Source organism: Dipodomys merriami, unplaced genomic scaffold (genome assembly GCF_024711535.1).
Source record: "Dipodomys merriami isolate MVZ:Mamm:240054 unplaced genomic scaffold, mDipMer1.0.p SCAF_5, whole genome shotgun sequence".
Classification (NCBI taxonomy): domain Eukaryota; kingdom Metazoa; phylum Chordata; class Mammalia; order Rodentia; family Heteromyidae; genus Dipodomys; species Dipodomys merriami.
In genome coordinates this window covers 9,140,072-9,166,938 of record NW_027206068.1, presented here as the reverse complement: position 1 = coordinate 9,166,938, position 26,867 = coordinate 9,140,072, and the positions used below count along the sequence as shown (strand labels likewise).

General features: G+C 37.5%; 1 protein-coding gene across 1 annotated transcript in view; it reads right to left on the bottom strand.

Moving 5' to 3' along the window:
- Positions 1–26,867, bottom strand: part of Hibadh (3-hydroxyisobutyrate dehydrogenase) — a 137,288-nt gene that overhangs the window by 7,952 nt on the left and 102,469 nt on the right. Inside the window, exons 5-6 of the mRNA XM_069996032.1 lie at positions 5,687–5,820; positions 3,582–3,658 (exon numbers count right to left, since the gene is read on the bottom strand). Of these exons, the coding sequence (XP_069852133.1) occupies positions 3,582–3,658; positions 5,687–5,820 (211 nt within the window). The remainder of the gene's footprint in view (positions 1–3,581; positions 3,659–5,686; positions 5,821–26,867) is intronic.

The window sequence follows — 26,867 nt, the reverse complement described above, 5'->3', positions numbered from 1 at the left end:
GTCAACTTCTAGGTGCAGTAACCAAAAAATTAAAATTTTGCTCGTGGGGAAAGTTTTTATCATGAATAGCTTTCAACTCTTCAACAGAAGTTCAACATGTTAGGTTTCTCTTGGTGGAAAAAACAACAACAATGTGGTGGCTACTGGAGGGGCCTAGGACCTTGTTGACAATGGAAATAGCTTGTTATATCATCAATGTTTAAAAAAAAATCAATTCCCAGTAGAGCAAAACAAAACTCACATTAACAATGCTGTTTCTCTGTGTCACATAGGAACAAAAAGCTCTGTAATGCAACTAGGGCATTGTCAAGGCCATAAAACTATTTTGGAGCTCTAACTAGGAACTCAATTAGAAAGTAGAAAGGTCTAATAAAAAAGGAACCTCAAAATATATGTATACCAATATTTTTTACTCTTTACTTTTTTTTTTTTACAACATTTTAAAATTTCACTAACATCCATAAAGACTCACTGGGGTCAATAAGAATTTTAAATTGTGAGGTTTTATTCTTCTATTAAAAGAGAGAGAGAAAGAAACAGTGTTCAGGAAAAAACACTAACTTATGAGAAAGATATTAATCAGAAATTATCATCTCACAGGAATATGTAACTCAATTGTAAATGTTGACATTAATATGCTAAAAAATTTCACTTCAGAGTGAAGAGAATATAAATGTGGCTGAACCACTTTGATGCTTTACTACTTTGTGGGAATTTACTACTTGGAAATTTATGCTTGCTGATGCCAATTTTCTTTTTCACCTTGCACAGCTCAATAAATCGTGGGCACTCTATACTCTATTAGAGAGCAATCCTGTCATTTTAAACCATGTCTGTAAACCATGGAGAAAAGACAATAGCAGAAACACTCATTTTTAGGGCTTTCAAACTACTAAGAATCCCTGTAAGATAAAGTGATAAAAATCTTAATGTTATGAAAATAAGTCATTTATTAGCACATTCTGAAACTCTTGTAATTTTAACTGTTAAGTAAATTTCTGCCTCTGTTCAAAATTTATGTACATATATATCATATAGATCAGCCAATACCAATACATATTTAGTTTTAGAAAAATTAAACATTTATTTACAAGTTTCATATTTTCAAATATTATTTTTATCATAGTGGCTCAAGGCCAAAAATAAGTAAAACTTTATTCTTCTGTTCTTAATATTTTGGAATTATATTACTTTTCATTTTCTCCTTGAAGACAAGCCCACTATAAGAAGCCAATGTTTTTCATTACATTATATATAAGATATACATATATTTCAAATGAATACTGTTACTATTCTTTATTAGCTGCTGTTTGGAGGAAAACTTCCATAAGCTCTTAGACTCAACAAAGCTTCATTTTAGAAGAGCAAATGATTAACTAGTCAGAGTTTTGACAGGAAAATTATTCAAAGAATGCCAGAAGATTCATCACTGTCATAAGGAACATCTTGATACAGTGTTGCTCAAGTTCCTGAGTAGAGAATAAACTGACACTGGGCACCAGTAGTTTACACCTATAATCCTAGCTACTCAGAAGGCTGAGGTCTTATAACTGAAGCTCAGAGCCAGCCCATGCAGACAAATCCACAAGACCCTTACCTGTAATTAATCAGCAAAAAACAGAACTGGAGACAGGCAAGGTGCAAATAGTAGAGCACTAGTTCTAAGTGAAAAGGCTAGTCAAGAGTGTGGCCTAGCTGGGCGGGCGCTTGTGGCTCACACCTGTAATCCTAGCTACTCAGGAGGCTGAGAGCTGAGGATTGTGGTTCAAAGCCAGCCCGGGCAGGAAGTCCATGAGACTCTTATCTCTAAGTAACCAACAGAAAATCGGAAGTGGCGTTGTGACTCAAGTGGTAGAGCGCTAGCCTTGGGCTGAAGAGCTCAGGGACAGCACCCAGGTCTAGAGTTCAAGCCCCGCCACTGACTAAAAAGAAAAAAAGAAAGTGAGGTCTTCAATTCAAGCCCCAGTACTGGCATAAAAAGAAAAATAAACTGGTAACAGGGAAATGTTATCATAGTATAACCCCGATACATCTAAGCTTTTGGCTTTTTATGATATATTTATTTAAAGGCAAAAATTAGCAGAAGATTTCAAAATGTATGTGTATACTAATCCTGCTGTCAACACCAATTAATTTTATATGTAATTTATGTTTTCCTCTTCCCTGAAATTAATCTATAGAACGGACATAAAACAAGTTATCAGTAGCAAGTTTTTCAACTATAACAACTGACCTAATAGGTGGGCTAATACTGGCCACCATACAAACATACTGCTTGGAAGGGCTCACACATATACTAACAGTTTTATTAAGGATTTGTACAGATATGGCTTACCATCTTATAGACATTCAATTTTAAAATGTAAATGGTACAGGATATTGATAAACCAATTAGCGCTGATGCAAAGCAAATTTCTCTTTTATCTCAATTACAACATGACAACTTAATAGGTCAAGATAGTTTAACATCTGAGACAAGGGCAATTCAATAAAACAACAGCATCTTGATATGGTAATTAAGGGGAAATGTGTCTCCATTACCATGTTTTTAAAATATCTCAAGTACCCTGGCTCTTTGTATTGCTTTTATCAAAAGCTATGATAGGAACCACTACTGTGCTTTGTAATATATTTGATGAAGCAGTTTGGGGAATGTGAAGAACATATCTGAACACATCTTGCTCATTAAGGATTTTCTAAAGTAAGAAATGTATATTATATTCATAAAATATAAAACACTTGAAAATTAATCAATTAATCATATATAACATTCTTAACCCAAAAGGCTAAAATTAAGATATTTACCTTAAACATTATCAGGGATGATCATTTGTAGGAAAAAACCTTAACTCCTGATTGACTTTAGGCTAAGAATGAATAACATTTATCTTAAAGATATATCCTAAAATAAAGTTAACCAGACCACAGGCATACTAATATCTGAGTTAGGCATGAGTCAGATCTTTAGGAATGTAAGTAAGTTGATTCTAACAAACCAACAACAAACCTTTTGGGTAGAGCTTTGAAGGATTATATTTAAAATAGGGACAGAAAATAGTCACATGGTAACATAACACTTCTGTTCACTAACATTAAAACTGTTTCATAGGAAGTGGCACTGTGGCTCAAGTGGTAGAGCACTAGCCTTGAGCTGAAGAGCTGAGGGACAGTGCTCAGGCCAAGTTCAAGCCCCACGACTGACAAAACAAAAAAACAAAGCAAAAAAAAAATGTTTCATACAGATTTGTCTGACACTGTCAAAGTATATTTAAATTTCAGAGTTTTTAGCATTATCAACCTACTAGAAGAAATGAGCTTCCAAATAAAAAGGATAATATAACTTCAAATGCTCACTGCAGTACATTTTATGGTTATGGCAAAGAATATTCATGCTCTCCAAGATCCTATTGCTCATCCAATAAGCAAAGTCTATTGAAGTTCAATAATGAAGTACTTTCAAAATGCCCCTGGACCAACTCATTTCTCTCTCACAAACATTATTAATTTTTTTTTACAACAGAAAATCAAATAGGAAAGCCAATAAAAATTGTTAGTTCATGAAAATGAACTACTCAACAAACCTGATTCCAAGATTCATAGCTTCAGAGGTTCCAATCATACTAATAGCTAATAGCATGTTGTTGCAGATCTTTGCAGCCTGGAAATGAATTGAATATATACTCAATATCCTTATTTTCAAGTTATAACTTGCTTCTACTATGGGCTCAGAACTACAGGGAGTGCTGATCCATGTGTCAAGGGATGGGACTTACATCTGACTTGGGAAATAGAAATAATATGCTACATGAAAGGCAACAAATGAATAAACAAAAACAATCACATGGTAACATGTATGGTAGAAAAAGAAGGAGTTCAGAGAAACAAGAAAACTAAACACAGGAATATGGAAGAGATAACTGGAAATCATCTCCCAGGACAAGATATGGGTGTGTGTGTGTGTGTGTGTGTGTGTGTGTGTGTGTGTGTGTGTGTGTGTGTGTGTGTGTGTGTGTGTGTGTGTGTGTGTGTGTGTGTGTGTGTGTGTGTGTGTGTGTGTGTGGTGTGTGTGTGTGTGTGTGTGTGTGTGGTGTGTGTGTGTGTGTGATCTCCCAGGACAAGATATGGTGTGTGTGTGTGTGTGTGTGTGTGTGTGTGTGTGCGTGCGTGCACGTGCACACGCATGCCATTCTGGGGCTTGAACTTAGGGCTGGAGCACTTTTCCTGAGCTCTTTTTGCTCAAGGCTAGCACTCCGCCACTTCTGCCAGCTCCACTTCAGCTTCTTTCATGGTTAACTGGCAATAAGAATCTCAACAGGGGCTGGGCGCTGGTGGCTCACACCTGTAATCCTAGCTACTCAGGAGGCTGAGATCTGAGATGATGGGTCAAAGTCAGCCTGGGCAGGAAAGTCCATGAGACTCTTATCTCCAATCAACCACCAGAAAACCAGAAGTGGCGCTGTGGCTCAAGTGGTAGAATGCTTGCCTTGAGCTGAAGAGCTGAGGGACAGCGCCCAGGCCCAGAGTTCAAGCCCCACAACAGACAAGAAAGAGTCTCAACAGATTTTCCTTCCTGGGCTGCCTTTGAACTTTGATTCTCAGTTCTCACCTTCCCAAAGTAGCTAGGATTATAGGTGTAAGCAAGCCACTGGTGACCAGCCTAAGACATGATTTGAACAGGCAAAAAGAAAAAGGTAGAAAGAGGGCAAAAGGTAAATGTAAGAGGAATTAAATATATCAAGAGCAGAGACTATTCCTAGGATTAGTGGAAACAATTATTCATATGCATTGGCTTTAAGGAATGCTGCAAATTTGATAGTTAGGACTATGTCTTGTGCAGTAGGGAGTTAAATTTTGACATAGTAAAACAGAGACCTATCTGGTTCAGAATAGGGACATAACATGATGGTATAAGCAACTCTGATGGATTTGCTTTTAGATAGTGTGGGACAAAGTGATAAATTTAGCATCTAGAGATTCATTAGATTCCCCTGAGTAGTAAACTAGGTATGAGATTAAAAAAAAAAAAGATTGGGCCAGGTAATGTGGAAAAGATGATTAGTAATGGGAGTCACAGAAGCAAAACTCAAAAGAGCTTTGAGAATGATTAGACAGAAGTGTGGGGACAGTAAGAATCTCTCAACAAATATATCTAAGATAACAAAACAGTCTTGAGTAAGACAAAAGGAGTCCTAGTAACTAGGATAAAAGCACTAAAAGAAAGAATTGAATGAATTAGGTTCATATTAGAAGTTTGATTTCAGAATACAGTATGGTCAGTCACTTCATATTTCTCAGTGAAAACTACCTGCTTTTCAAGGAAAAGATTAAAAACTGCATAGGTTATTTCCACCTTAATGTCTCGCAAAAGTAGATGGAGGATAACTCACTCAGATAATATGAGCACTTCATATGGAAGTAGTTTTAAGGATGATTTCAATAGTCACTGGAATGATATATCAAGATTCTAATAATGAGATTTTTGATATCTTTAATAAAATAAGTACATTAGCTGACATCTGCTTAAGTCCACTCAAAATGATGGAAAACCATCTTATTCCAATTTAAGAAAATGTACACAAAGACTCCATTGACTTAAACAGAAAAAAGAGGAGTAAGAATATGATCAGGAAAGAGAATGGAGCATCAGCTAATTTTATATCAAGTCAAGGTCAGGTGACAATCTTACCTGTCCAGTCCCAACAGCTCCACAATACACCACATTGGAGCCCATGCACCCCAGCAGTTGTTGGGCAGCAGCAAATTCCTCTTCGACTCCTCCCACCATAAATGTGAGATTCCCAGACCGGGCAGCTCCTACACCTGCATCATTTGAGGAGAAAGAGAATCAAAAGGATACATTTCTTAAATGCTTCAGTAAATTTTTTAAAACAAAAAAAATACAAAAACAAAATGAAAACACCTTGTCTCTAAAATGTACCTATAGTAGGCATGTGAAAGATACTCTAAAATAGCCATACAAATGTTTCAATAATAAAGTATCATGCAAGCTAATCACAAACCAAAAGACCACATACAGATTTAGTCTTACTCTCATTCTCAATACATATTAAAACTTTTGGCACAGCCGTGGCACAGAATATGTGGGGATTTGAAATGTGCATTTTACCCTACGTCACCTACTGTTTCCTTCAGAACCTACTCAGTAATAAAAAAATATATAAGAAAAAGGATTCTGAGGGCTCAGACCCTCACAGAAGCAGGCTGAGAGGTCTGCTGATGAATTTGATTTGAGATCACAAAGATCCCTTGATCCTTCTCCCAATCTTTTTTTTTTTTTTTTTTTTGGGTCCAGTCGTGGGGCCTGAACTCTCTTCAGCTCAAGGCTAGTGCTCTACCACTTGAGCCACAGCGCCACTTCCGGCTTTTTTCTTTTTGCTTATGTGGTGCTGAGGAATCGAACCCAGGGCCTCAGGCATGCAAAGCAAGCGCTCTACCACTGAGCCACCCTCCCAGCCCCCCTTCTCCCAATCTTATCACATGAGAGGGAGAACTATAGTCCAGAAACAAAGAGGCATGTCAGGTGGTAAGACTGTAAGAAAAATAAAACTGTTCTTATTTAGACTGATTATTCTCATGTGCACATTCTCATATTTTTCTTTTCCTTCCTACTCTCTATCTTTGCAGGCAATTCACCCCTAGTAATATGAGCTGGAAGAAGAAATAACTTTTACACTGGTTTGCTGACTTCTTTATAGCTTTTAACAAAAGCTTTAATACATGTTCACTGGTGAATGATTGGAAAAACAACTCATAATTTAGCACAGAAAAATTGGCTTAGGCTTATCTTAAAAGGGGAAGAAGAATCTCATTCATCTAAAATTTTATTAACTATAAAATAAAATCAAGAATATTATTACAGTTTTTATTATTTAGAGAAAGCCTAATTCATAATTATCAAGTTAGATTTTATTATTCAACAACAGGAAGGTATGTGGGTAAGATATATTAGTACAATGTTCACTTTTATAGCTTATTTTACAGGACAACTAGAAACTGCAATTATACAATTACAGAACAGATAGCTACAAGTAATGACCTGCTTTTGAATCTGATTTATTCAATGAAATACAGTTTTTATACATTAAATAAAACTCAAGCAAAGCGTGCCCTATTTCATTCAAATTGTGAATAATTTGTTATTGCCAAATCAGTAGGTTTTCTTTTATGGTTCATACTATTTTTAACCAGTTACTAAAAGCAAAAGAAGTCAGCACACGTCAGCCAAACAGTCTTGGAAGAGTGAGTGCCCACATGTCATAAGAGCCTGAAGTGCTCACACATATGGTTAAATTACATTATTTCACAATATCTTCACACAGTTGCCAACAGAGTATATTAAAAACCCAATTATAAAATATCCTTTCAACTGGCCAATCTATGTCATTTGAACATCCTGATACTGTTGACATTTAAGTGATTGTCATTTTGCTAGTTTCTAATTTTCTTCGCCAAAAATAGTGAACAATTACAGTTTTATAATTACTTTGCTCAATCACATTAGCCATTTTTATTCAGACCATATAACTACCCTTTCTCCTAGTTTTGTTGATCTGACCTAGAGAAATTAAGTGGACAATATAAGCCAAAGCTTACAAACAAATCCAGCATTATCCATCATAGGTCAATAGCCTTGTACCTAGATTACAGACTACTAAACAGCTTTAGAGAGTCATTTATTAAAGGAAAATTAATGCTGACAATGGTTCTCAGCTGGTTAATCTTTTGACAGGTGCACTTTCTCACTTGTTCAAACACATATTTCAGAGAGAAGAAATAAGTTACTTAAGCAAGAGAAGACTTGCTTAAGTCTTCTTAAGCTATACTGGGAGGCTGAACTCAGGGCCTGTTCTTGCTAGGCAGGCACTCTGACACTTGAGCCACATGCCTAGCTCTTTTTGCCTTTTGAGTATATATATATATATATATATATATATATATATATATATATATATATATATGCCTAGCCTGGCCTGGCCTGGCCTGGACAGTGGTCTGCCTACCTATACTCCCTATGTAGCTAGGAGGACAGTCACATTTATACCAAGGCTAGCCTTGAACTGTGATCCTCCTGACTCTGTCTCCCAAGTATCTAGGATTACAGGTCTGAGCCACCAATACTTGGCAAGAAAGAGTAATTATCATTTAATTCAGAAATTCATGGCAGATTCATCCTTTCCTCCTCTCAAAGTGGCCTTTCAATTATTTCCAACTTTATTGTATCTTGTATCTCAGCATAAAGGTCTAACTAAATTGGGTAATTCTACACTTCTGGAATTTCTTGGACTCAAAATCTATCTTTTCATACATATTCCTTTAACACTATCAAGCCAAGTCTCAATGCAAAAACAGAGCTAAAATATTAGTTATCATTAATGAAATATAGCCATTTTGAACATAGGGGAAAAACAGAAAGCTGGAATTCAAGAGCTGGTAAGACATCTTATGGACATCTTCAAAAGTATCATACCTCATCATGCCATTTTAACTTAAATCCATACTCCAAAATAAGAACACATGAAATGTACACTCTTTTAGCTGCTAAAATACTAGGAGATATATTTTCAGGGTATTTGTAATCCAAAAATCTGGAATATACCCAAATTCAAAACTTTTTGAGTATCATACCACAGTAAAACAAATTCCACAACTGATTTCATGTGACTGTATGTGGTCAAAATGAAGGCATATTAAAAGTTTTGTTTCAAGTGACCTCTAGATTATGTGTATGAGGTGCTCTTAAAAATAAATGAATTTGTGTTTAGACTTGGGTCTCAACCCAAAATACTTCACCATGTACAATGCAAACTCCAAAAATCCAAAACTCTGGCCCTAAGTACTTCAGATAAGGCAGATTCGACTTGTATTTTAGTTAATGTTTTAATAAAATGTTGTTGTATTTAACTCCATTATAAGCATTTATTACTGGCAGAATCTTAGATTTTTGTCATCTGATTCCTCCTACAAGGTCAGCATTAGGGTCTTGTTTATGTCAACATCCCTATTATCTGGTACAGTATATGATATCCAATAGATGTGTGTCTAGAATACAAGTGAATAAGAAAAGAAAGAGTAAAGAATCCACGGACGTAAAATGAGGTTTTTCAGAGTGCTACTTGCTGCCTGTGTAATTACAAATTATTTATCTTCTAATCTCAGCATATGAAATGGGAAAAGAATTACTAACCTCTTTACAGTGTAACTGAATATGTGAGCAAACATAGTAAAATAAAATGCCATTTAAATATGTTCAATAACCTGGGTTAGAGAACTGGGAGTTTTCCCATTTGGTTATCTAAGCCATTGTATCCTAAGTTAATTTTAGTCTTGCTTGCCAACTATTAGCTGGTTTGGGCTGAACCTATCAGCAATACAAACAAGCTGGCCTAGGTGAAGAAATAATATTATATAGAAGTCCACAAAGAGGGATGTTAAAATTACATCACTGTAGAGAACTTTTGCAAAATCTTTTAAGGGACATCTGCATTTGGTTGTCATTCAGCACAACAGTGTAACTACTCAGTATCAAGCACTGTGGTTAGCAGTATGCTGAAGGCTAAACCCATGGGCCATTGTGGCTAAGAAGCTATCCACCTGTGATCTGACCACTTTTCTCCTTGTCCATCATTACCATTCTGATCAGAGCCATTGTCACCTCCAAGCTGCTGAGGTGAATGACTTTGATAGCCTCCTTACTTGGTCTCCCTTTTGCTCCTGCCTCCATTGTCTATTCCCCATGCAGCAGCCTTTTTTTTTTTTTTTTTTGGTTGTTCATGGGGCTTGAACTCTGGGTCTGGGCACTGTCCCTCAGCTCTTCAGCTTAACGTGAGCACTCTACCACTTGAGCCACAGCACCACTTCTGGTTTTTTGGTGGTTAATTGGAGATAAGAGTTTCACAGACTTTCCTGCCTGAGCTGGCTTTGAACCATGATCCTCAGATCTCAGCCTCCTGAGTAACTAGGATCACAGGTGTGAGCCACCAGTGCCCAGCTGTGCAGCAGCCTCTTTAAACACAAATCTAGTGATGCTTCTCCTCAACTCTAAACCTCAGTGTCTGTATAAGAAAGTTCTAAAAGGCACCTTGACACAGTGGTTGGTTTCCTTTCCTATCTCATTTCATACTATTCCTTCTGCCATTCACTGCTTCCCAGACACCAGTTCCCCACACAGGTAAAGCATAATTTCCACATTCAAACCCTGCACTTGGTATGCTTTTTCCCAGCTACTCATGACTTACTTTCACCTTGCACTAATTTAGGTCCCTGTGGAAAATTCACCTCTTCAGAAGGCCTTCCCACACTACTCCATCTAACAATTCAGAACAGCGCTTTACTGAGCTGGGCGTGGCAGTGTACACCTGTACTTCAAGCAATGAGGCAGAACAGCTGTACGTTTAAGCCTAGCAAGCATCAAAACTCTTAAAAAATAGGACTTAATCATTACCCATCTTCTTTTCTTGCTTTAATTTTTATTTATTGTCAGTTGTGGGGCTTGAACTCTGGGCCTAGGCACTGTCCCTCAGCTCTTCAGCTCAAGGCTGGTGCTCTACAATGTGAGCCACAGCGCCACTTCCAGTTTTCTTGTGTTTAATTGGAAATAAGAGTCTCATGACTTCCTTCCCAGGCTAGCTTTGAACAGTGATCCTCAGATCTCAGTCTCCTGAGTAACTAGGATTACAGGCGTGAGCCACCAGCACCTGGCTTTAATTTTATTTCTAATGTCTAATACCCCTTGCTTCTCTCAATACCTCTTATTTTGATTCTGCTTTGCATTCTTCATAGGAACATTTGTTCATAAAGGCAGTGTCAGCTGGCTCGTTAACCCCATATCCACACAGTCTGGTGCATAAGAGATGCTTAGTAGGCTGACTGTTTAAACCAAGAGAGAAGGAGGAGGTGCTATCATTTGAATGTGTCTTCCAAAAAATAAGTGCTGGAAACTTCACCCTCAAGGTCACGTATTGAATGGTGAAGCCTGATGGGAGGTGATTAAAATAGAAGGCTCTATCATCATAAATGGACTGATGCCACTGTCTGAGCATTGGATTCCTAACAGAAGGACAAGTTTTCTCCTTTACAAGCACTCTCTTAGCAACTCTCCATTCCTCTTCCCCTTTCTAATTCTCTTTTTGATCTCCCATTATGAGATAAGGCAAGAAGGCCCTTCCTTGCTGGCTGAGGCTCCTCCATCTTGGACTTTCCAACTTCTAGAATCATTTAAAAATAAATTCTTAGTTGGGCACTGGTGGCTCACTAGCTTCAAGTTATTCAGGAGGCCAAGATTTGGTGATTCCAGTTCAAAGCCATCCCCAGCAAACAAATCCATGAGACTCCTACCTCCAATTAACCAGCAAAAAGCCAGGAGTGGAGGTGTGGCTCAAGTGGTAGAGTATCAGACCTGAGTGAGGAAAAAGTTAAGCAAGAGTGAAAGGCCCTGAGTTTAAGCCCCAGGAGTGGCACAAAATAAATTGAAAAAAAAAATGAATTCTTCCTAAGTTATAAACTCAGGCCTTCTGTTATAGCAGTGCAAAATGGAGTAAGACAGGAGGCTATAAGGAAGGAAGATTGAAGAAATAAATGGCTATATCACTAAGTGACAACAGCGCTCATAACAATATGAACAAGAAGCCAAGAATTACAAGGCATTTTTATCACTGTAGCAAGTCATTAAATAGGACTTGCTCCAACTTTTCCCATCTCTGAAGAAAGGTTGTTAGACAACATAACCACTGAATTACTTTCATGCTTTTGAAATTCTATCATTTGGTATAACTATTCTGAGACTTCTGTGAAGATTAAATAAAGCCCATGTAACCTGATCCATGACTGTAACTTTATGTAGTACAGAAAAATTTTTAATTTTTTTAAAAAAGAAATTCCATCACTTGGGATTTTCAGATTCACACACATCCATATTCAAACAATTATCACTAGTAACACACAAAATCAAAGTATGTTCTATGCTTGTCCAAATAACATATATATATATATATATATATATATAAATTAGAAAAAGAAAAGTAATTTTCCTTTGTAACTGCATTAAATTTAACAAGCCTAAACATGTGCACCTGCCTTTAGTGCTTTAACTCACACTTTATATTCTAGAATCAGAAAAAGACCATGCTCATTTGTACAAACAAAAAGGACAATGCCAATCCTATTCAGCTGACTTACTTGCTTACAATAATAGATAACTGAGCTGGTTCAAAGCCAGCCTAGGCAGAAAATTCTGACAGACTCAATCTCAAATTAACTGACAAAATACTGGAGTAGAGGCATGGCTCAAATGATGGAGTGCCAACTGTGAGCAAGCAAGCCAAGCAAGAACACAGGGTTCTGTGCTCAAGCCTGGGTACCAGCACACACACAAAAAATAGGCTGTGGTCAAGTTTGACAACACTATCTGGAAGCATGAGTTCAATCCCAAGTCTCTAACTTAGTCTTTCTCTTTTTAAAGAGATTTATTTTACTGGGGGTTCCTCAAAAAACTAAACATAGATCTTCCCTATGACCTAGGCATAACACTCCTGGGCATCTACCCTGAACATCATTAGCCAGGATATGATAAAAACATCTGTACACCACTATTGTTGCTGCACTAATCGCAATAGCTAAGATATGAAACAGCTCAGATGCCCAACAGTAGATGAGTGGATCCAAAAAATGTGGTACCTACACACAATAGAATTTTACACAGAAAGAATTTTACATCAGAAATAAAATAATGTCATTTGCAGAGAAATGGATAGAACTAGAATAAATCATGTTAAGTGAGGTAAGCCAAGCTCAGAGAGACACATGACACATATTCTTTCTTATATGCAGAAAAGATACTCTTTAGGAGAGAAACACAAAGGCACAATGCCTAAGTGCCTCTTTATGTTTATATAAAATAATGCATATAAAGCTGGGTGCCGGTGGCTCACGCCTGTAATCCTAGCTACTCAGAAGGCTGAGATCTGAGGATTGCAGTTCAAAGCCAGCCCAGGCAAGCAAGTCTGTGAGACTCTTATCTCCAAAAACCAACAGACAACTGATGGTGGTTCTGTGGCTCAAGTAGTAAAACGCCGGCCTTGAGCTGAAGAGCTGAAGGACAGCGGCCAGGCCCAGAGTTCAATCCCCTAGACCGACATAAAAAATGCATATATATATATATATATATATAAACTCCAAGATATGAAAACAAGAGATTTTTAATTTTAATTTTTGATGATTCTGTCTTCTTTTCTTTATGTATGGTATATTCAAGTGTACATCTTTGATAGAGGGCCGGTAACAGAACCTGAGGAGAAAAGGGTGAAAAAAGTACAGCAGTGGAGTTCACTGGGCACTGATGAAAGTGAGCTATACAGGCTGGGAATGTGGCTTAGTGGAAGAATGTTTGCCTAGCTTGCATGAAGCCCTGGGTTCGTTTCCTTGGTAGCACATAAACAGAAAAGGCCAGAAGTGGCACTGTGACTCAAGTGGTAGAGTGCTAGCCTTGAGCAAAAGAAGCTCAGGGACAGTGCCCAGGCCAAGTTCAAGCCCTAGAACTGGCAAAAGAAAAAAAAAAAAAAAGAAAGTGAACTATACAACTCATGGTCAGACATGGGAGGGAGAGATTGGGAAAGAGTAAGGAGACAGAGGACACAGTATGAAAGGACATGTACTCATTACCTGACTCATGTAATGTATACATCACCTTTATAGTAACAATAAAGTAAATTAACTTAAAAAAGGAAATGTACTCTTTACCTGGCTTATGTAACTATAACTCCTCTGTTAAAAAAATTTAAAAAGAGATTTATTATAGTTGATACACACACAAAAAAAATGATGAGTGGGTATCCACTCATCAGCCCTGGGAAAGAAGAAATAGTTCTTGCCCCAAAAGAGAATGAAATCTAGTGTTTGTAGTGGTGGTAGTGGTAGGGTAGGGACAATGGAGAAAGAGTCAAGGACTGATGTGTAAAAAAGACAGAGTTAGATGTATTCTACAAGAAAAACATAAATATAGTCACATATAGGTTCAAAAAGACGAAAAATGTTGTCTATTCACTGTATTTAACAGTGTCTTTGTAAGGGCTTTGTGCTATATGCAAAGATTGAATGGGTAAACAGCTGTTTTCTGATATATCAGGAAAACATTTGAAATATGATTATTCTGTATATATATATATATATATATATATATATATATAAAGTTGGAGTAGATACAAAACATTGTCTTTGCCCTCAGAAGACTTAAGTTATAATTAGGGAAAGGAGATATATAGGGATAAATGCCAAAAGCTAGCATTATTTACCAAGTATCCAATGAATAAGGGAAATTACCACCACTTTTTTTTTATGATGGGTAGTATTGGAGTTTGAACACAGGGCCTCTACAATTTGAGTTTGCCCTCAGCCCTTTTTTGTGTGGGTTTTTTTTTTTTCCATTTTTCAAGCAGGATCTCACATTTTTTCCCCCGGATAACCTCAGATCATAATCCTCCTACCTATGGCCACCTGTTATAGAGTAACTGAGACAATAGGTGTGCCCACTACACCGGCCTTGTTAGTTGCGATAAAGTCTTGCTAACTTTTTGCCTTGGCTGACCATAAACCTCAACCCTTGTAATTTCTACCTCCAGAGTATCTGGGGCTACAGGCATGAGTGTCCACAAAATCCAGTTCCTTCTTTCCCCCCATTTTTCAATCTTGGTCATTGAAATACAGTTCTTAGAAAGAGTGAAAAAAGGAAACAAGAAACAGTTATCATAGACTAATAGTCTTCAGGTCAAATGTAGGTAGGCTTGTGAAAACTTCAGTAATCTGAATATACTTGCAAATCTGGTTTAGGGCAGTTTAAACAAACATGAGCTGAGCAAGTTATCTCGTATGATTTATTATATGGACATTGAGTTCTGCTTGTTCCCTTAATGCCCTACCTCTCTTCACAGAGATCTGAGTTTCCTTATCACAACAAATCAATTAGAAAACAGAACCAGGAAAAGGACGAATGATTTCAAGAGACCTCATATACTGTGCACATATAATACTATTACTACAGTTCACAACAATGTACACACACACACACACATTTTGTGTGTGTTAGTTCTGGGGCTTGAACTAAGGACCTGGATACTGTTTTTGAACTTTGATCAAGTGGTTAGCACTCTAGTACTTGAGCCACAGTTCCACTTGTGACTTTTTGGTGGTTAGCTGGACATAAGGGTCTCACAGTCTTTGCTACCCCAGCTGGCTTCAAACAGATCTCAGCCTCCTGAGTAGCTAAGACTATAAGTGTGAATTACGGGTACCTGGCTTCACATACTTAAATGATGAAAAAATATAATACGGGCTTAAGTGTTGGATTGTGCATTACATGGACATTATAACCATCAGTTGAAAGCATTATTCACTATGACTAAACATTCCTTATAAAGTCAGAACCCTATCTATTTTCCCTAGTAAATAAAAATTACTTTCAATAAACTTATATGTTTACATTTCAGAAAAAGAATCACAAAACTCACTGCATCTTCCCTTCTGTTGAGTTGTAAGAAGCAATGAACTATCTCTTCTCTTTGGTTAAGTCATACCTCCTATTCTGTTTTATCTTATTTGTGCTGGTCTTGGGATTGAACTCAGGGCCTGGGCACTGTTCCTGAGCTTTTGTACTAAGGCAACCACTTGAGTCCCAGCTCCACTTCTAGCTTTTTGGTGGTTAAATAAAGATTCTTGGGGACTTTTCTGCCTGCATTGGCTTTGAACCACAATCCTCAGATCTCACCCTTCTGAGTAGCTAGGATTATAGACATGAGCCACCAGTGCCCAGCTCATTTTGAATTTTTTAATCTTTATTTTTCTTGTTAATAAATCTGAATTATTTCTCCAGTTTCCTTATGTATCACCCCTACTCTCCAACAGTTTCCTTGCTATGTATTATAAAACCTGAATGTAAAATGTAAAATGGTTGTTTATATACATTTATACCTTTCCTGGGCTGTTCCTTCATATGGAATCCTCTTCACTTCTTTCTTTGCCTGGTTAACTCCTGCTTATCTTTCTTATCTTTATTCTACTCCAACACTGAGTAACATTTCATGAGCACGATCACTTTCTCTTACAACTTTGCATACTTCTAATAAAGCACTTAAATTAATTAAATCCATGATTTTTTATGTGTCTTGTTAAGATCCTTACAACCATAAGCTGTTTGAATGTTAGTATCTACTGTATATATGTATCTCACGAATGTTAAACTTTTTCTTTTTTTATGATGGTATTAATATATTTATTTATTTTTATTGTGAAAATACTGTACAGAGGGGTTACAATTACATGGGAAAGGTAATGAGTACATTTCTTATCAAGTATCGTTGCCTCCTCCTTTGTTTCCCCTTCCCATCCTTTCCCATCTCCTCACCCTCCACCCTGCCCCTCTAAACTTTTTTTTTCTTAGAAGGTAAGCAGAGTAGGTCAGCCATGAATAAAATTACCAAGAATATTAATTAAGATAATAAAGACTTAATGTTTTCTAGTTTAACAAGAAAGCTCAACTTTCTAATAATAATGTATTATATTCTTAAAAATTACTGAGAGTAAGCTGGGCACCAGTGGCTCATGCCTGTAATCCTAGCTACTCAGGAGCTGAGATCTGAGGATTATGGTTCAATGCCAGCCGGGGCAAGAAAGCCCATGTAATTCTTAACCATCAGAAAACCAGAAGTGGTGCTGTGGCTCAAGTAGTACAGCACTAGCCTTGAGCTGAAGAGCTGAAGGACAGTGTTCAGGCCCAGACTTCAAGCCCCATGACCAACAACATCAACAAAAAACTTACTGAGAGTAGATAATAGTGTTTTCACCCCCTCACCAAAATAAGAATGTGGTTAAGAAACATGTTAATTAGTTCTATCTAGTCATTTACAATACATACATATTCCAAAATATCACCATTATAGATGATAAATATATGCCAATTATATATAAAAGTCAAAGCTCAATTTTGGAGTAGCATGGGGTAAATCCTTCATATGAGGTACTAGCATTTTCACTTGTTGTTGAACAAATAAGCATGAGCATAAGTGCACACGTATGAGAACCTTATTATGAAGGGTTAAAAAATGAAAAACATTATTTAAATCAAGTGATCCAAAGTGAAACACAAATCAAGTCACATCACATGGATATCAGAAACCTCTCAGTCCTGGTTTCCCCACCCAGAAATGGCAATGAAAACACTCAGATCTTCATGTGGAGTTGATACAGTTTGTATCAGAAAGGTATTCTACATAGTTATCACAGAAATGTTACAAAAGTTTGAATATAGCATAAAGTAAATCTACCTGGTCTACATGTGTCTAAAGTCTTTCACCTAACAATAGTAAAGAGCTGAAATTTGGGATTTTGCCTCAGGATTACAAAAGTGCTGAAAACCTAAAATAACCACTTTTAAATCACAAATGAGACCATTTTCCACTCTATTCTATTGGAAAGAGGCCTTCAAATGCAGGGAGGGAAGAACTGGAAAGCTAAATCACAAATTATATTCGCCTTTATTACTGTAAAACCTTGTTGCCAAAGCTCTTCCATTGATATATAGCAAAAACATAGTAAATCACTTCATTTACTCCAAAGAACTTAAATGTTTTAACCAGTCTGCCATCAAAAGAGATCAAGAAGAGGACCAATGGGACTGGGGCTGCAATGTGAGCCGTCTTTAAAATGCAATTGTTCTAATCATTTTCTACAGATGCAGCCTCACAAGGGGCTGCTGTCACAGGGACCATTTACGACTTGTTATGGTGTCTCTATTGTTTACCAGCGACATTCTGCTGAAAAAGGCGACAGCTGGGACAGAAAGCTGCTACTCAACGAACAATATAATCCCGTGAAAGTAATCAACAAATTTAAGGGTGTTAATTAACTTTACACTTTATCATGTTCAATTAGTTGTCCTTTCTAGAAAAGATTGCCGTGCACAATCAGTTTAGAGCGTGCCATGTTTGATTTGTAAGTGATCACTGTTTCTGTTGCAGAGTCCATGTCAGATGTTCTCTTGGGTTTTGGTGACACAGATGAATGGCTCTGCACATGTTAGGGGTGATCTGGTTTAACATAAGCCAGCATAACATAACCCCTTGTTAACACTACTTCTGGCATTATCCAAGCTGGAAACAGAAAAGCAGTATCATTCACAGAACTATTCTGAAGTCAGATAAACAAAGTTTGGTTAGTTTTTCCTGAAATAAACCCAGACACAAACACATGGAGAAATAAGTAATTTTTCATCATTATTTTTCAAAGTAAGACTTCTCTTTCAGCAGCATGTTTGGGATCATTTCCTCCCAGCAAGATCTCGGGAGCTCTGCGGCATCCTGCACAAAGCACCACTCTATCCTTGCACTTACACAATACAGTGTCTTTTCCATGGCAGCTGAGTAAATGCTGGAAATATGTTAAGTACTCGTATTAAATCCAAGAATATGGCTTTTTAAGTTCAGAAACTATATTTTATAAGTGCAAAAATCTTCAGGGAAGTACATTAACCTATAAATGAAATTTCCTACCTCTATTACCTTTAATGCACCTGTTTTGATTTACTAATAGGACAAGGAAAAGCTCACGATGGGGTGAAATGCCCATGATGGAATGACAATATTTTTACAAATAAATAGAACATTGTCAAAAATATTTCAAAGTCATTGATGAGGAGAACACAACACCAAACTGAGGTTTGGCAGGAGATATCTATCTTTAAGAAAACAAAAGCAATGGAAATCTATCCATCTCTTTTGTAAAAATATTATCTACATAGGATTTTGAAACTTCTTCACAATTATACTTTGCTGCTCTAAACTAGCTATTTCCTGCACAATAAAAAATTAAATGCATATAAATAACTACATTTGGTTAACTGGATATAGCATGCATAGGACAAAGCTGAACTTCTTCAAAATAGAAAAGTTGTTAACTCTGAAAGCTAATAATGTCCTGAGTTAAATATTAAAGAAGGAAATTATAGGCTATATCTGAAATAGCTGAAACCACAATACACAGCAGCAGAAAACATTTGTTTTCTACAGAAGATCTGCAGGGAGAACAGAAGCGGTCGATAGATCCTTAAATTGGAAGCAATAGCCGTTCTTCTATCCCAAGTTGGCAGCTGCTACATTTGCAGACCTGGTTCATTATTTACCCATAATGACCATCAAGCTGCAGTCAAAGTCAGATCACAACAACTGTCAGAAGCTCTTTTAATTAGCCTTGTTTGAATTCAGATAAATTTCACAATAGCCCTGCATATGCTGAAAGAGCAACAGAATGTTCTGCATGGAGCTAGGCTAGCTTGGGAAGAACCAGGGTACCACAGAAGCTCAAACTGAAATGCTTAGCAGGGGCTTCAAGGGTGGGTATGTCAATGAATGAAATAGTTTGCTTTCGTTTTGAAAATTGTTTTATAAAGCATTTGTCCATATCAAGATGATACCCAACACTGTACAGCAATGAAACTAAGCTCCTGAAAGCCAAATATTTAGAGCCCAAGGAGAATTAATGTAATACCTTTGGAGAATATGATTTTTAAAACACTACCTTGGAGACAGGAGGTATATATAACTCAGTGGCCTAAAAGCCTAGCACCACAAAAACAAATACAATACTCTACCTTGTAACTGATCTTTTAGGTGGAAAGTAATTTTTAAATGCTAAATAAGAAACCTCTCACTAAATTGCCTGCAACCTTAATATGCTTCTATTTTATTTTCTTTAGGAGTTTTATAATTTGGGACATCTGTGATAGGGACTGGTACTTTTTCTATAAATTTCATATTCTTTTCATCCCACATTAATAATAATAAAGTAAAAAATAAGCGAATAGGCAAATTTTGAATAATTACTGTCATCTTCCACACATGTGCCAAGCTTCCTAGAGAAGAAAAATAAAACACCTCCCCATATTTATCATAACTGAAGAAGGGGGGAAAAGAGTGATGGTTAACAACTAAGAGAAGGAACAGTGAGGAATAAAATAGGCAAAAGCAAGACAAATAAAGCAAACAGCACCTGAGCAGGTAGGGTTACAGACATGAAGCCACTGGCATCCAGCTCACCTTTTAAAAAAAATTTTTTTTTTATTGTAAAGATGCTGTACAGAGGGGTTGCAGTTACATGAGTAAGGCAATGAGTACATTACTTGTCCATCATTGTTACCCCTTCCCTGGTTGTTGTCCCACTATCCCTTCCCTCCCCCACTGCCCCCACTAATCCCTGCCAGAAGTTGCAAAGTTCTTCCCAATATACTGTCCTGTGGGTGTAACTGTTGCAATGGGTCATCCTGTGTATTTGTTTCAGCGTTTTGTTATTCCCCTTTCCCTCCCCAGATTAGAAAAATGTATATACAAGATATATAAGTTCTTTGATGAACTTAGAATTTTGGTTTTAAGGCTCATTTTGAATGGTGTGCTTTTTGTTTAATTCCTAGTCCCTAGCCCTCTGAGCTTAGCTCTCCCTCTATGTGACTATAGTTGTTTCTTTGGGGCCTTCAGAATGTCTAGTTTATGGTTATTTCTTATACTTGTGAGTTGGAGCCCCAGCTCTGTGGATACTGTAAATTCATGAAGGAGTCAGCAGATAGCTTAGCTCCATGCCTGGTCTTACCATAATAGTGGTGTCCATCTATGTCTAAGGTTCAAAGCTTGCTAACAACTAGCCCAAGGCAACAGTCAGCAGAAGATTTTCAGGTCATATGGAGCACTTTTCCCTCCTTTTTATCCAGAAATAGAACTCCTAGCCACTACTGCCCAGTTCTGGACCCAGACCTCAGCTGCCCGGTGGTGTTAGTGCTGCTGAATTTTCTATTTTTGGATCATGGAGAAATGTATCTCATCTTGGAGCATACTGTTACTTGTTTTCTCATATTATGTTACTATATTCTATTACTTTCAGGTACTTAAGAGCACATATATAGAAACACAAATTTATCATCTTGATAAATCTCTGCATTTTATTGTCTCCCAATTCTCACAGTATTGCCCTGGTTTTGCTCGGTTCATCTTTTACCTAAAATATTACAACTTCCTCTGTATATTATTCCCTTGCACCTAATTCTCACCAATCCAATCTTAACCATTTTAATTCTCTCCTAATCTATAGAAATTCCTTAGTAAGGCATGCAAAGTTCTTCAATGTCTTGTTTTGGCACACCTTTCTACACTCATTTTATGGCTTCTAATACCTACCACCTGATACTCTAGTTGCCTTCGTCTTTTCATTGTATAGAAAAGATAAACTTTCATGTTTCTTGCCTCCACATACCTATCTATGCAGCCTTCTCTTTTCTGGTCTGCTACATCTTATATTCTATATTCCTGTTATGGATCTCAGCAAGTTCTATTACAGTTGCTTACCTTTTTGCTTTCCCTGAACCTGAGCTCTTTGCTTAATAACCACTAAATAAATTGATTGTAAGAAACCACCAGAAAAAGAGATAAGAGAGAAACAATGTAGAAAACTGCAGAGAAATAATGAATCACATTAAAATTTTTTTCTTTGTTATAGAAAGCAAGCTGGGGAGTCACAGAAATCTGCACGATATTTTTATAAAATGCTAATGAGATCTGGTCACAGTAACATCGGAAAGCCATTATAGTACTTTAAAAGGTAAAATAGAAGGTCAAAAGGCTAATCCTAGGATTAAAAAGAATAAATCTTGATGACATGAAAGACCCTTTTTAGCTAAAAATACGTGTCTATATGAATACACACGTATCTATCAAGCAGTAATTTTACCACTCATGACAAAAAATACAAAAGAAATGATAAAGGAAACAATACATTATACAATAATGAACAGGTTGTTGACAGACTCCCTATTATGTTTAAGAAAGGAAAAAATACACTGAATCAACCGAAAGCCAATTGAATACTATGCCATGAAGTTCAGATAAGTAACAAAAGGATCCTGTAAGAATCTAGAGATACAATTTATGCTTTTGCCAAAGTAAAATGTAAAAGAAACATACATGAATTTGTATTGTGAAAGTTAAATTTGTTGGAGAGTTTGATGTTGAAGGTAATAAGCTGCATTTCTTAAAGAAAATTTTTTTTTACCTGCACTGGCCTTGTGCTTACTAGGCAGGCACTACCACTTGATCCATTCTCCTACCTTTTACTATTTGAGCAGGATCTTGTTTTTATGCCTGAGATGGCCTGGAATACACTCCTATTTACCCTATTCACATAGCTGGGACTCAGGCTTGCACTACCACATACAGCTTTTTTATTGGTTGATTGGGGTCGAGAACTTTTTATATGGTCTGACTTCAAACTGTGGTCCTCATGATCTCAGCTTTCCTAGTAACTAGGATTGTAGGCTTAAGCTACCCTGCCTGGCTTCAACTACATTTATTTTTGGGGGTGGGGATAAGGGTGATACTGGTGTTTGAACTCAGGGGCTCAAACATGCTAGGCTGATGTCATGCCTTCAACACTGTTTTTCACTGGCTATTTTCAGAATAGGGGGTCTTGCTTCCCACCAGGCATACACTTGACCCTTGATACTTCCTACTTTCAGTTCCCCGTCATTGATGGGATCATGGGTGTGCCAATATGTCCAGATATTCCTTTTCATGGAGGTGGATTCTCCACAGACTTTCCTGCCTAAGCTGGTCTGGAACCATCCTCCCATATAGCATGTCACTGCACCCATTTTTTGGTTTGAGAAGAGTTATTGCAAACGTTTCTGCCTATCTTGGCCTCAAACAGCTTTCCACATAGGACTACATGGAAGTGGTGCTGTGGCTCAAGTGGTAGAATTCTAACCTTAAGCACAAAGAGGGTCAGGGAAGGTTCCCAGGCCCTGAGTTCCAGCCCCACAACCACCACCATCAACTACAAACAAAATAAACCAACCAAGTAGGACTATAAGCATGAGCCATTGGTGCCTGGCTCTACTTTTTCTTAAGGGGCTGTACTAAATTAACTCCTTTAAAAAATTTAAAAATGAAGTTTGCATTAAAAATAGTTATGAATTGGAAAATATGAAAGTTTTAATTTAATGGAAAAAAAAACACTTTACTATTTCCATAGGATGCAATATTTGAAGGGAAAAAATGTCTATCAATGTTACTAATCCTAAGGCTTAACTTTCTCACCTGAAAAAAGACTATAAGATGAACTAAGCAATGACTGACACACAATTCATCCTCTGTCATCTAGAGAAGTTGAACACCTTTACACAAGGTTTATTGTATTTCTTCACATGTGCACCTCCTATTTTTCTCTTGACATTTTGGTCATTTTCTTGTCTGTTTTCAAGTTGGGTTTTGTTGTTGTTTTGTGCCTGTCCTGGGTTTAAACAGAGGGCCTGGGCACTGTCCCTAGCTTTTTTGTACAAGGTTAGTGGTTTACACTTTAGCCACAGCTCCACTTCAGTTTTGTTGTTGTTGTTGTTGTTTTTGTGATGTTTGTTAACTGGAGCTTGGAGTCCTATGGACTCATCTGTACATGCAGGCTACAACTGTGATCCTCAGATCTCAGCCTCCTGAGTAGCTAGGATTATAGGTGTGAGATATCAGTGCCCAGCTTGCCAAGCTTATCTATCATTTAACTTTATATCTTGTCATTCAAATGTGTGTGGCTCTTAAAATTATTGGACTTAAGCTGGGTACCAGTGGTTCAAGCCTGTAATCCTAGATACTTAGGAGGCTGAGATCTGACTTAAGGATTGCAGTTCAAAGTCAGCTCAGACAGCAATCTGTGAGACTCTTTTTTTTGTTTTGTTTTGTTTTTGTCCAGTTGTGGGGCCTGAACTCTGGGTCTGGGTGCTGTCCCTCAGCTCCTCAGCTCAAGGCTAGCGCTCTACCACTTGAGCCACAGCGCCACTTCCGGCTTTTTTCTTTTTGCTTATGTGGTGCTGAGGAATCGAACCCAGGGCCTCAGGCATGCAAGGCAACCGATCTACCACTGAGCCACTTTCCCAGTCCCTCTGTGAGACTCTTTAGCTCCAATAAACTACTCAGAAAAAGCCAGAAGTGGTGCTGTAGCTCAAGTGGTAGAGTGCTAGCCTTGAACAAAAGAGCTCAGGGACAATGCCCAGACCCTGGGTTCAAGTCTCAAGACCAGCAAAATAAAATAACTGGACTTGTTAATTTTTTCTTTATATTTTTTATTCTGTCTTGATTCAGAAGGTTTTATCTATGCTAATACAATGAAAATATTCTGTATTTTCACTGGTCTTTTTAGTTTTTAACACCTAGTTCTTTAATCTGCTATTTATTTTTATAGATAGTAGGAATAATTTGCCTACCCCATATGAACTATCAATTGCACTAACACATTTCCTTAATTTACCATTTCCTCACTGATCGGACTGCCTTACTCAGAGACTAAGTGCCTATCTGTACTAGGGTTGGTTTGGAGATTCAACTCTTTCCCCAATATATCACCTACACTTAAGCAATCACCACCACAATATTTTAATCATTGTCATTTTACAGTTCCACTAGTCTTATTAAATATAACCTTTTGAACACTGAATTATTCTCCCAGGGAGCTTAAGATTTTTTTAAAGAAAAAATATAATTTTGCATTTAAGTTAATAAAACATTCTTTTTGGAGAACTTTGTTGACTGTTATGAAGCCCAGGATGGTCTCAAACTCTCAATCCCACTGCCTCATCCTAGTGAATGAGATTACAGACATGCATGACCATGCCTAGGTGATACTGGGCATCTTTATGTACTTTCTCAAATAGCTAAGTGTTGGGGGGTTGAACCCAGGGCCTTGTTTGTGATAAGCATGTACTACATCATTCATTCAGATTCTACTTCACCTACACTGTTTTATCATCTTCCTCATAGGTTTTGCTATTTTTTAATTTAATTCCTTAAATATATCCTAAAAGCTCTGAACATTAAGCTATATTATATATTTACTTACCATTTTAGTTCATTTTGTGCTGCTTTAATAGAATAACAGAATAACAGACGAGGGAATTTATAAAGGACAGAAATCTATTTTTTACAGTTCTGAAAGCTGCTAAGTCCAAGATCAAGATGCTGATGGGGTCAGTTGTGTGATGAAGGTTGGACTCTGCATCCCCTCCCCTCCAGATGCTGCATCCCCATCAGAGGGGAGAAACATGGCAGAAGACAGAAGAGCAGGAGGGATACATTTTTCTTTTGTAAAGTCACTTAATTCCAACCACAGATGAGAATCCCTCATAACCCAATCACTCCCTGAAAAGCACCCCCCTAATACTTAATACCAACACATTGGCCCTTATGTTTCAAATCTAAATTTTAAAGGGGACACATTCAAACTACAGTGCACATGTGTGTACACACATGCATAGGTATATATATATATATATATATATATATATATATATATATATATATGTATATGTACGTGTGTATAGATATATATGGAGTTTATACTATTTGAAAATTACATAACAAATTTTCTCTAAGTGCTGGGGATTAAACCCACAGCCTTGTGATAAAGATGTACTGCACTATTGGTGAAGCTCTCTGTTTTCATTAGTATTCACATAATACGCCTTTAACATTTCTTAATTTACCTATATTGAATTTTAACTAGATTTTGTATAAACAACAAACCATTGGTCCTCTTTTTATTTTTATTGTTGTTTTTTTTGGGGGGGGGGGTTTGTCGGTCGTGGGGCTTGAACTGTGGGCCTGGGCGCTGTCCCTCAGCTCTTCAGCTCAAGCTTAGCCCTCTATCACCTAAGCCTCGGCGCCACTTCTGGCTTTTTCTGCTTACGTGGTGCTGAAGAATCAAACCCAGGGCCTCATGCGTGCAAGGCAAGCACTCTACCATTGAGCCACCTTCCTAGCCCTGGACCTCTTTTTTTTTTTTTTGGTTGGTCATGGGACTTGAACTCTGGGCCTGGGCACTGTCCCTCAGCTCTTCAGCTCAAGGCGAGCGCTCTGCCACTTGAGCTACAGTGCCACTTCCGGTTTTCTGGTGGTTTATTGGAGATAGGAGTCTCACGGTCTCTCCTGCCTGGGCTGGCTTTGAACCGCGATCCTCAGATCTCAGCCTCCTGAGTAGCTAGGATTACAGGCGTGAGCCACCAGCGCCCGGCTTGGTCCTCTTTTTATAGAAAAATAAATCTGATAATAATTTACCTCTTAAGACTTTTTTAAAAAACTGATTTTCAATCAATTGATTATGATAATCTGGCAATCAATTCCTGTTTGGGATTCACTAAATTTCTGTTTTTATTTATTTTATTGTAAAGATGCTGTACAGAGTGGTTACAGTCACATGAGTAAGGTAATGAGTACTCTTCTTGTCAAACGTTGTTACCCTCTCCTTTGTTTCTTTCCTACTACTTATTCCTTACCTCCCTCTGCACCCTCATTCTTCCCCCACCCCGGAAGTTGTGAAGTTCACTTTCAACATAGTGTCTTGGGATCACTAAAGTTCTTGAATCTGAAATTTTGTCTTTTTACAAAATTTAGGAAACTCTCATTGCTTTTTTTTTTTTTTTCAAACATTCCCCTTCTGGAACTTGAGTGGCACAAATGTTAGATTTGAAACGTCTCACATGATCTTGAGCTCTATTTGTTTTTCATTTCATCTCGTGTGTGTGTGTGTGTGTGTGTGTGTGTGTGTGTGTGTGTGTGTGTGTGTGTGTGTGTGTGTGTGTTATTTGAGACAGTGTCTATGCCTAGGCCGGCCTCAAACTCTTTTATTTATTTTTTTTTGTCAGTCCTGGGGCTTGAACTCTGGGTCTGGTCGCTGTCCCTCAGCTCTTCAGCTCAAGCCAAGCTCTCTAGCACTTGAGCCACACCACCACTTCTGATTTTCTGGTGGTATATTGGAGATAAGAGTCTCAAGGAGGTTCCTGCCCA